The 11,910-nt window shown below is 42.8% G+C and overlaps 1 protein-coding gene across 1 annotated transcript; it reads left to right on the top strand.

The window, feature by feature from the left end:
• Positions 1-3,997: 3,997 nt before the first annotated feature.
• On the top strand, positions 3,998-10,152 carry Gpr12 (G protein-coupled receptor 12). Its single transcript, XM_004854816.3, has 2 exons — positions 3,998-4,232; positions 4,949-10,152. The coding sequence occupies exon 2, from the start codon at positions 4,964-4,966 to the stop codon at positions 5,966-5,968; it is 1,005 nt and encodes a 334-aa protein (XP_004854873.1). The 5' UTR covers positions 3,998-4,232; positions 4,949-4,963; the 3' UTR covers positions 5,969-10,152.
• Positions 10,153-11,910: the final 1,758 nt, after the last annotated feature.

The following is an 11,910-nucleotide window of genomic DNA, read 5'->3' as shown; positions in this document are numbered from 1 at the left end:
GAGGTATCATCTCTGAGGTCCTCACCAAATATCAAATCTGCTGATGCCTTGACCTGGGCCTTTCTCACATCCAGAACTAGAAGCAATACATTCCTATTTACAAAGTACATGGAGATTGTCTTTGTTTGGGCTACTATAACAAAATACAAAGTTATAGTAGCCCAAACAAAGACAATCTCCATGTAACAGAATACTATACAGGAATGAAAAAGAATAAATGACTGCTCTATGCAACAAACAAATATATCTCACAGAAAATGGAGTAAAAGAAGCCAGACAAAAAAGTCTGCACAGTCTGAGTCCATTGGTACAAGGTCCCAAAACAGGTAAACCTAATCTGTGGTTTTAGCAGTCAGAACAGTGATTTCCCTTCAGAGAATAATAACTAGAAAGGGGTAAGAAGGCAATAGTGGGGGTACTGATAATGCACTATCTCTCAAGAAGCATAGTGGCTACATGGGTGTATTCATTTTGTAACCTTTGGTGTACTGTACAATTGTGAAATGTGTATTTTTCTGTGAGTAGGTTACATGGTAGTAAAATTTTCAGCAAGATAAAGAAAAAACCAAATTAAATTTGAATGTGGGATCATGTTTTATTCTCAGGTGTCTTATCTGCTCTGAGTGGGGCAAACTGAAGCAGGGACATTCTAGTTCAGAACACTACAGTAATTAATCACATCCGTGGACATTGGTAATCATTAACACAAGCAAGAAAAAAGCTGACTAGGAAAATTTCCATACAGATACCAGGTAATGTACTATACTGGCTCGATTTATATCCTGCCATCAATATGGGGCAGCTCAAGGTTTACCAATTCAGTTACGAGGAGGAGCTAATAAATATGGCCCCAGGGTTTAAGTTGGCCAAGACGCTATTCGTAAGATAGGCACAGAGCGTTTCTCACACAAAACAAGAACTGTTAGTATAGGTTATGAAAATGCCATTCCAAAGTGGAAGGTTTGTAACATCTTACTGAAGTTATTTTAAAAAGTGGCCAAAAAGATGAGTGATGAAAAGGTAATGAACATCAGCCACTGAGGGCATCTGCTGCAATGTGTTCTGTAACAGGCAGTGAATAAACCAGCAGATAACATTGTGGACAGCTTACGTATGACCCTGGTGATCTATCATCTGGAGGCATCTATCATTCACCTACCTGATTCTAACTTGCTCAGGACACTCCAGATTTTGCCTACCTTTACTTTTCCTCTGGTGAAGTTCAGATGAGATGCTCCATTAGTCAGCTTTTCATTACTATAACAACATACCAAAGATAAGTAACTTATGAAGAGAAAAGTTTTCTTTCGGCTCACAGTTTTGAAGGTTCCTGTCACTGACCGTTTGGCCTCATTGCTTTGGGCCCATGGTAAGGCAGCACAGCATGGCAGATGCGCATGGTAGAGCAAGCCACTTACATTATGAGCCAGCTAGCAAAGAGAGCCAGAAGGAGGCCAGATCCTACAATGCCCCTCAAAGGCATGCTCCCAAATGGCTTCAGGGCCTCCCATAAACCTCATCTCCTAAGGGTTCCGCCATCTATCAATAGCACCATCCCAAGAAGCAAGCCTTTAGACACATGGATCCTTCAGGGCCATTGCAGATCCATCCTACAGCAGACATCCACAGAAGGCCTCTACGTGCAACCCAGGCTGGGCCAACTGATCCACTGCATCCCCTTAGCTGCAGTGAGTTGCCCAGGCCAGGCAAGGGTTCTCCATGGAATGTCATGCTACCAGCTAGGAAGAAGGTCTAGAGTACAGCCCAGGTTGTCTGAGGCCACTTTCTAGTAATACACAGAAGAGGCCTGTTTGAGGTAGGGAAGTGTGAGGCCAGCAAAGATAGAAATAAAGCCAAGCAGAAATAATTCAGGGAAGAGCTGATGGCCTGAGGTGGGGAGAGGGAGGGGGTGCTGTTTATGCAGCCTGTCCTTCCTCTCTGCATGCTAGATGCCAAAATGCGGCAAAATGCACCAAAATGCCTTTTTTCTTAAGCTAGTTTGAGTTGGATTTCAGCTCTTGGGTGACAAAAGGCTTTACAAATACACCAGTAAAGATGGAACTGGGAGTACAGTAAAGTAGCATTTGAGGAACAGGGTAAGGGAGGTGAACTGTGAACACACCTGACACTGGCCACCTGGAGTTGCCGAGCATCCACACTGCTTTTAGCTGGCCTTGGCTCTGCCACGTGATGGTATCCAAGCCCCAGGTATACATTTCCTCAATTCCTTCTTTGATTCTGCTCAGGTTTCACTTTTAAAAAGCCCACACATTTGCCACCTACCTCAGTACTTTTTCTCTTCCACAGTCCTCAGTTCTTCCTTACTTTCCAAACACATGAAAAAATGAGTGAATTCTGCTCCTAAAAGGTCTGTGAGGCCAGGGTCCATCCTAATGTCACTGGCTGGAATAGCATCCACACAGCCATAGAAATTTGCTTAAGTAAGGCTCCTAAACATTCAGCAGGCAGCTTGAACTGTGTTCTGCTGAAATTACCATGTGTTTACCAAACATGCTTTATTCTAAAATTGCTTTGATTCGTAAAATAGAAATTGAGAGAGGTGTACATCCTGCGTTAATACATTTGTGGTCTGACACTACTGTTGATTGTGTGTGTGTGTGTGTGTGACCACCAGACCATACACACCTCTGAGCACAGAAACCAGGTCTTGCTAAATCTTTCCACCCAGCCTTCAGTACAATTCTTAAGAGGAACTGGCGTCTACGTTTCCCTACTGTGTACAAAAGGCTCTTAACATTCCATAGAACCTGGCTTCTCCGAGTGTGATCTACAGAGAAGCAGCATCAGCATCCCTGAGACAGAGTGCTGCAAATGCAGGATGAAGAAGGGGATGTGCCAAGTCGAGGAGGAGCCACACACCAGCAGTGGTGTCTGTGTGGAGGAGAGAGAGGGGCAGGTGGGTGCTAGAGTGCAGGTGAGGGGTGAGGAGGGCTGCAGCCAGGGAGATGGGCTGACAGGCTGGCACGCAAGGAGACCTGGGCAACCTTTTGGAGACAGGAGCTGATTGGTGAGAAAAGAAAGAGAATTAAGGGAGGTAAGGCCCTGAGCTTGTTACCCTCAGGCAGGGATGACAGCCCCTGGGATCAGATGGGTCGTGGCTGATGCTCCTGCTGCCACTGTCTCTAACTGCACAGAATCTCATGCCTTCCCTTCTCCCATCTTCAAACCGAGTGACCGCTTCCTCAGGTTTCAATTGCACAGATAGGAGGTGCTGTGATCTTTTCACCCAGAAAAGATATTGGCTCGTAAAAGCAGACTATCAGCTTCTTAATCTTAGAATCAATTGATTCAGTAGAGTGAAAAATAAATTAACAGGTCCACTTCAGTACCCAAATGAATTGGGGTTTAGCCAGCGTCTGCAGGAAGCGTCTGTGAGAACTCAGTAAATGACTTCCATTTGAAATCGCAGCCCCAGAAGCACTTAATAAGTGCCGTTTGGCGACGATAATGATGGTCCACACGTCGCGGGATCATCTATCCAGTCAAGCAAATGTTTCCAAGGAGCAGTAATAACGAACCAGGACCAGGATACATCGCAGGAAAAGGGCTTCTCTGCAATGTGGCCCACTGCAATTCTAAAATTCCTAGCTGAGCATTTTGCTCCTTAAAGGGTCTGCATCCCTTCTGCTGCTCCTGAATACAGTATTACTGTGACTACAGCAGCTTAGGGAAAGGCACGGAGTAGCCAGGCCCCTGGAAATTAGGACTCCCCAGGGCAACCACAGGATCGAAATAGGTCATCGCGGGGCTCTCAAGAAGCACTTCCCCGGTCCTCCGGGGTGCCAGCCAAGCCCTGCCAGCTGGGCTGGGATGGGTGCGGGGCGCAGCACCCAAGGCAGCGTGACCTTCCGGCCCTCGGCCCGCGGCCTCTGTCGCCCTCCAGCGCAGCCCCGACCTGTGGGGGCGCGCGCGGCCTCCCGGGGCTCCCGCGGGCTGGCAGACGGGCGGGCGCGCGCGCGGGGGGCGGGGACGCGCGCGGGGAGCGTGTGGGCCCGGCCGGCGCTGGGGGGAGAGCAGCGCGAGAGCCGAGCCCGCTGTTCACCTGCAGCCACGCAGCTCACCTGCTGCGGAGCGCACCCCGCGCCCTCCCCGCGCACTCCGCAGAGGGGCCGCCGCCCTCGCCGCCGCAGGCACCAGCGCTGACATGCGACAGGAGTAGCCCTGGCTCTTTGGAAGCAGCGGAGGAGCCCCCTCGGCCCGGGCACGCCAAGGTGACCCCCTCGACCTCCCCCTGCACCCCGCCCTCGCGTCTGTCCCCCAGCGTCCCCGCCGCGAGAGGAGCGGCGGCAGTGCATGGGCATCCGTCTCTGTGTCTGTCTCTGCACCTCCGTCGCACACATCTGCCTTTTGTGGCCCTCCTTGGCTGCTCCGTGCTCACGGGGGGCCTATGGGACCCCCTCTTTGTTCTGGTCGGTGTTGGAGGGTGTGCACGGGCGAGGGATGATTTTGGAAGGTGGGAGTTGGAGCCTGTTTAATTATTCCATCGAGAATGGCGGTCCCGGCTCGCGACTTGGCGGCCGCCGCGTGGTGGGGTCCGCAGCTGCCCAGATGTGAAACAGTGGTTTGTCTTCAGCATGCAAGAAGTGATCCTCAGATGTGCGTCCCACGCCGCCGCGAGTCTGTGTGTGCCTGCCTCGCTCACGCTCGTGTTTGGAATCCTGCCCTGTGCTCTTCCCAAGACCAAAGGGCATTTTTGTTGTGGGATTTAATCCACAGAGACTTTGGCTTTTGTTTTAGTTCAACACGGTCCGTAATTCCCGGGGCTTGTGCCATTCGATACTTGGTATCTGAGAAGGGGCTGGCTTTCTTCGCGCTCGTGTGTGTGTGTGAGTGTGTGTGTGAGTGTGTGTGTGTGTGTGTTTCTGCATGATGTTAGATTGTTGCTCTGCTGTGCCTAAACATTAAAAAGCCTGTCTTTTCGTTGAAGAGGACAGGGGTTAAAATGAATGAAGACCTGAAGGTCAATTTAAGCGGGCTGCCTCGGGAGTATTTAGACGCCGCTGCTGCAGAGAACATCTCAGCTGCTGTCTCCTCCCAGGCTCCTGTTGCTGAGCCGGAGCCGGAGCTCATAGTCAACCCTTGGGACATTGTCCTGTGCACCTCAGGAACCCTCATCTCCTGTGAAAATGCTGTTGTGGTCCTTATCATCTTCCACAACCCCAACCTTCGAGCACCCATGTTCCTGCTAATAGGCAGCCTGGCTCTTGCAGACCTGCTGGCCGGCATCGGACTCATCATCAATTTTGTTTTTGCCTACCTGCTTCAGTCAGAAGCCACCAAGCTGATCACCATCGGACTTATTGTCGCCTCCTTCTCTGCCTCTGTCTGCAGCTTGCTGGCTATCACTGTGGACCGCTACCTCTCCCTCTATTACGCTCTGACTTACCATTCTGAGAGGACGGTCACCTTTACCTATGTCATGCTGGTCATGCTCTGGGGAGCCTCCATCTGCCTGGGGCTGCTGCCAGTCCTGGGCTGGAACTGCCTTCGGGACGAGTCCACGTGCAGTGTTGTCAGACCTCTGACGAAGAACAACGCTGCCATCCTGTCCGTCTCTTTCCTCTTCATGTTTGCGCTAATGCTTCAGCTCTACATTCAGATCTGTAAGATTGTGACGAGGCACGCCCATCAGATAGCCCTGCAGCACCACTTCCTGGCCACATCACACTATGTGACCACCCGGAAAGGGGTCTCAACCCTGGCTCTCATCATGGGAACCTTTGCTGCTTGCTGGATGCCTTTTACTCTCTATTCCTTGATAGCAGATTACACCTACCCCTCCATCTACACCTATGCCACCCTCCTGCCTGCCACCTACAACTCCATCATCAACCCTGTCATATATGCTTTCAGAAACCAAGAGATCCAGAAAGCTCTATGCCTCATTTGCTGTGGCTGCATCCCGCCCAGCCTGTCCCAGAGAGCTCGGTCGCCCAGTGATGTGTAGCAACCTTCCACCTAAGAAGACACTGCCTGTGACAAGCACTTCCACTGCCACCAAACAGTTGACCTGCTTACTTTCAACTCTTTGCAATGGATTCCCTCTCAAGTCAGGGGAGGACTTAGCATTGGTGAAATAATGACATCGTGTAGACGAGTTAAGTGATTAAAGTGAAAATGTTACCAGTGTTGTCACCCTTTAAAAACAATTGTTGGCCTCTGTTCATTATTTTGTTTTGGTGGGGTGTGGTTTTATATTTTATTTGGGGGGTAGTGGAAAGGAAGAAATGTGACCTAGCCATGATGTTATAAAGTTTTAAGTAAACAAGTTCCAGAGTTTTTACCTGGACTTTGAAATAAATCTGAATTTTTAAGGAAAATGGAGAAGGAATTACTGTTTTCAGTCTTTTTTAAAAAAAATCAAGGTAGATTTTCAATGCTGCATAGATCTAACAGAATATGAGCTCTTTCAAGCCAACAAAAAATAGTTTACATAATTATCTGTGAAAGGGACCTGTTTTATTAACATGAATTCAGTAATAAATTACCAACACTAGAACCATTCTAATTTATTCTTTTTGCTTTCAGCAATTACTGTTCATAAGAGCAAAGAAAGAAAGAAAGAAAGAAAGAAAGAATTATCTTCCCATTTCTAAAAATGTTGCAACTCCTTCTGCACGGTTGCCAATGTTAGCTAGACCACTAGTTTCAAATTTTGCCATGTAAATCCAGAATTAAAGCAGTCATTTGTCACTATAGTTTTCCAAATAAATCATGAAGTAGGTTTTGATTTACATATGAAGAAGGATTGATTAGATCCACTATTGTAGTTTCTTAAGCTACAATCTGATTATTTTAGTGCAACAAAAGAAAATAAAAATATCTATTGAAAGTAATGTGACACTATCAGGGAAATATCACATTTCCTATCTTTGTCTAAGAATATACTAGCAGTTATTCTTAGATAGAATTAAATATTAAAAACAAAATTTTCTGGTTCATATCATCTCTAGTGTAGAATGCATTTGAAACAGGTGATCTCTTGTCTTAATAATTAAGTTTGTGAGTGTACAACATGCATACCTGACTGTGGTATTTATCAGCTATATCTTACAAGATCACAAGCAGAATAACCATGTGGCTATTCATGAAAAGTTATGTTTGAACTCCTTTTCACCAAAAAAAAAAAAACCTCCCTTAAATGCAATAAAAACTGTATTGCCTGCTTACAGAAGCAAAGATTTAGTTGGAAATTACACAGAATTGACTTTAAACACACTGTAAAATCACCATGTCCAAGAGTCATTTCTGTTAGTGCAGACAGATATAGACACAGATACTATCCCTCCATCTGCAGTGAATTTATAGCTGTGTCTCTACAACCAGTGGAAGAATTTCTGGACAGCACATCAACTTCAGATGGCAGCAAAACCAGGGTCTCAGGGTCCTTAGGGGGAATTGTTGGTAATAAGTTAACCTCACTGGTTTGTTCTAGATATCATGTCCACCGAGGTCGCAGGGCCATTCAGGTAGCCTGCATATTGGTGCCATCTCTCCAAAGCCTCTTCTAATGTGGCACTAATGTGACTAAATCCTCTACTTGAATCTGTCTCTTCCCTGAGGTCACTTACAGAAGCAGGAAAGGGACTGAAATATTTAAGAAGTGGGAAAGGATTTTCAATGCATATCACTGTATGATAAGCTTATTCAAGTTGTTGCCTTGCCTTTAAAACATTTTTTAACATTGGATGGACTTGGCAGATTGAATATGAGTCTATTTTTAATTGCTTAAAATTTAATAGCACCTCTCCATAGGAGGATTGACAAAGGTAAGAGAAATATCTTTAATGAGGATTTTAAGCAATAAATGATGTTTTTATAGAAATGATGGTTCCCCTTTTCGTATCTCAATAGTAATCATTATAACAATTCATATGGTTTTTAGCAACACATGTGCTAATCTTTTGCTGTAGTCACAAAATAGCACTTTTTCAGATGAGAAAACCAAGATTAGGAGGAGAGGCTAAGAAAGGCCCTGAGACCACAAAGCCACAGGACAAAGCCAGATTTTGCAGCCAGGTTTTCTGAAGTTTAAGTCGTGTTTTCTGCCTGCATAATGCTGTCTTTCATCCTTTACTGGATAAGAGAGCAGAGGAAAAACTGCTTTTTAACATGTAACTGTCACAAAATCCAGGTTCTATAATGAAGACATAAAACTTCCTGTTTAAAATTACATGTGGAATGATGATGTGGCTGTACATGAAGGAGGTTCATTTGTATCTTGCTCAGTACATAACTAATTCAGTGGTTGCTTTTGAGTTCAGCTTAGAGATTTTTTCAGTTCAACTGTAACATGACCTTACTATTTAAATTGTGAAGAGTTTTGATTGTTTAGGTGTTTTTTAAAAGGCTTTGTTTTTATGAGATTAATTATTATGAAATGTGCACATATCTCTCTGTATGTGTATTTTTTGTGTGCATGTGCATGTGTTTATGCATACATATATTCAATAACTTTAACTTTGCAATGGGACCAAATGTATCATGGAAAACAGTCATATTTCCAGCAGCCCCGAGGTAGCAGATAATCTTTACCTTTTTTGTTTTGGTAACAGAAATTGATTTCAGGGCCTTTATACTGAACTACATCTCTAGCCCTTTTTATTTTTATTTTTAAAGTTTATTTAGTTTGAGATAGACTTTCACTACTTAGCTAAATTGCCCAGGCGAAGCTCAAACTTACAATCTTCCTGCTTCAGCCTCCCAGGATGCTGGGATTGCAGCCATGTGCCATCACATCTGGCTAGCGGGTAACCTTTTATTCCATGAAATCACAATTTCTGATTAACACAGAATTTATTTTCCATAGAAACAGTTGTCTTTGTAACTAGGACAATTTAGTTATCTTACTAGAATCCTTCATTGAAATTCATTACCCAAGTTGTGGCTGTCCAGTGTTTTGTTTCCTTTTATTCTTTTAAGTATTTATTTCTTTGTATCAGTCAAGTTTAGTTTGTTCGGGATTGAAGTTTTGTTTGTTTTGTCTTGTTCATGCTAGGCATGTGCTCTCTCTACCACTGAGCAATTGGCCCAGCTTAAGTTTGTTTCTCAGTGGTGAAGAGGACCAGCTTCATTCCTGGTACCTAGAGTGGACAGAGAAGGCAGGGACCCTTCTCCTTGCCACTGAATTAAGGAACCTAGTGGAGAAAGGCAGCATCCAAATTCTTCCATTGAAGTGACATGGAGAAGTCATCTTCGATTCCCCTTTGATTGAAATGGGATTGAAATAAGAAGTTCAAAAGAAAGATAAGGAACAGAGATATCCAGTGCCAATAAAAATACTTTGGAGATTTCTTAAGCTTTTTTTAAAGAAATAATTTAATCCATTATTAAAATAATGATTGCCTTTATTTAATGGTCATATATTTGTCCTATGAAGTTAGGATTAAGATTTTTCTACTTCAGATTTAAAATACATATTAAATAAGTGACTACCGTGGTGTTATTCTGAACAATACTTAAGTTTCCACCTTGATTGTATGCCCATTATAATAAAGGAATAGATTGTCTTACTGTTCTTTTTAAAAATGTTACTGATTATTGGATGATTTTAATATCTCTTAGAAACTTTAAATCCGGTTCAAACTTTAAGAATCTTTGCCGTAATAGTTTTTGTTTTGTTTTGTTTTGTTTTTTTCGTACCAGGGATTGTACTCAGGTCCTTGCGCTTGCAAGGCAGGCGGTGGAACCATGGAGCTAAATCCCTAGCCCTGCATTAATAGTTTTATACATCATGGCTTTAATTAGCAGATATATTTCTTCTAGCAAACAATGCAGAAAAAATAATGGACATTTTGACTAGGCCCCCTGTAACATTCAATGCCTAAAGAGGATATGAATTGCCTGGGAATCTTGTTAAAATACAGATTCTGCATCAGTGGCCTGGGCCTGGCTGAATGTTTCACAGCTTCTGGGTGACATTGGTGACAATAGTCTGTAAACAACACTGAGTCCCAAGGATGAGCATCACATTTTTAGCATTCTTGAAATATAAATATAATGTATACGTGTTATATAAATAAATGTATTTAAAGTGTCATTCTTGTCAGAGATTAATAGAAATATGTCTGGTTTTCCTAGAGCTCTTCAGTATGTGTCTGGCAGAGATCTATAAATGTATTTTTTCCTTTGTTACTGTTCTCACTTTTTAAATTCTTAACTATCCTTATCTTAAGAGAGTTTCTTTCAGAAACTTCACAGACATGCAATGTGTTTCTATACATGTGGGATAAACACACCTAACAACACAAGTTTCCACCCCGTTTTCCAAGGACAGTTTTAAATTAGTTAAATTAGTTACTAATGCATAGCAGTTATACAAACTGTGGGTTTCACTGACATTTCCATATGTGCATATGCTGTGTTTTGATCGTATCCATCCTCCCTTCTACCCTTTCTTGCTCTCCCCTTCCCCCCCCCTTTTCCCTTTCTATATAGTCTCTCTTCTACTTTCAAACCATCTTTTTTGTTTGTTTCCATATATAAGAGAAAACATGATATTTGTGTTTCTGTGTCTGGCCTATTTAGCTTAACACTGTACCCTCCAGTTCTATCCCTTTTGCTGCAAATGACATAATTTCTTTCTTCTTTGTGACTGAATAATACTCCAGTCTGTATTTATGTCCTATTTTCTTTAGCCATTCATTTTTTCCAACATGGGAGGCTCTGTGTGCCCACATGAACTCATGTTGAGATAAGTGAGATGAAAACATTTGTTTTTGGGATTCTAAAATTTAACTGAACTCATCCCACAGCAAACTTTTTGTAAACAGGCAAATCAGAGAAATTTAAAAATACCTCACCTCATTTGACATTTATTTATAATGTTTTGTTTCTCAGCATCAAAACTACTATTAATGTTAACAATCACCCTGTTTATTCCTTTTACTGGTCTTCCCTTCTGTCCAAGAAGGTGAGAACATGTTTTTCCCAGTAGTGATCCCAGCTGCACAGGGGGCTAAGGCAGGAGAACAAGTTTGAGTGGATAACTTAGTGAGACCTTTTCTCAAAATAAAAAGGACTGAGGCTATGGCTCAGTGGTAGAGCATCATTAAAGTACATAGTTGAAGTGAATATTAACATGTAACTTAAACAACTCCATTGTATAAAATATTTCCAAAAGAAATCTAGGAAATTTTTAATCATAAAAATTCTGATACTAGCATCAACATCAATGAACAAACTTTCAATTAGAAATAAGTTTGTAGCAGAAATGAAAGCATTTATTTGGGCACAGATTCCCTTGACTCTGGACAATTTCAAGTAGAATATTTTCAAAAGTAAAGAAGCATCTTATGGAATTCTCCATATTTGAATTTCTTGTATTTGAATTTCTCACCAAACAACATGCTTTGAACTCATGGGATTCCTACTTAGGTTGCTGAAAATACAAACTTTTCACATAGGGAGGGATGACAACCTTTTACAGATGTGGTATGCTTACTGGGAAAATTGGTTCTGGTCCAACCACATCCTTGAACCTTTTAGGATCCTCTATAGAATCTAATAACTGAGAGAAAACTTGTGGAATAGAATTTTCCATACCAAATCTAAACAGTGTGAGTCACTACCTTTAGAAACTGAAATTGTACTTTCCCCTCAATGCTACTTTCAGACCATCAGATCTTTCTAGTTGTGCTCTTAATTCTATTTGGTCTTGGCCCAGGCCCTGGCCACAGTGACTCCCTAGTTACAGCCAACATTTATATCTTGAAAATATTCATTAAATAATACTGTCCTGTTCTTCAAATAAAATTATCCATTACTTAAATCACTTACTTCTGATTCCATCTTATACCACTTGGATATTTTCTTGATCATTTTTCTCCAGATCATCTACTATTCCTCCGCTTACCTCTTTAAATCTAGGAGTCAAAACTGGGAAACAAT

The sequence above is a fragment of the Heterocephalus glaber genome, unplaced genomic scaffold (genome assembly GCF_053883595.1).
Source record: "Heterocephalus glaber isolate CG9 unplaced genomic scaffold, H.glaber_assembly_v1.0 deba00001719, whole genome shotgun sequence".
NCBI classification, from domain to species: domain Eukaryota; kingdom Metazoa; phylum Chordata; class Mammalia; order Rodentia; family Bathyergidae; genus Heterocephalus; species Heterocephalus glaber.
Note: the sequence above shows the minus strand (reverse complement) of the source record. Positions and strands in the feature narration are given on the sequence as shown.

What these genes read in the sequence shown, in the direction of transcription:
- Gpr12 (XM_004854816.3), top strand. Translation starts at nt 4,964, where the DNA reads ATGAATGAAGACCTGAAGGTCAATTTAAGCGGGCTGCCTCGGGAGTAT.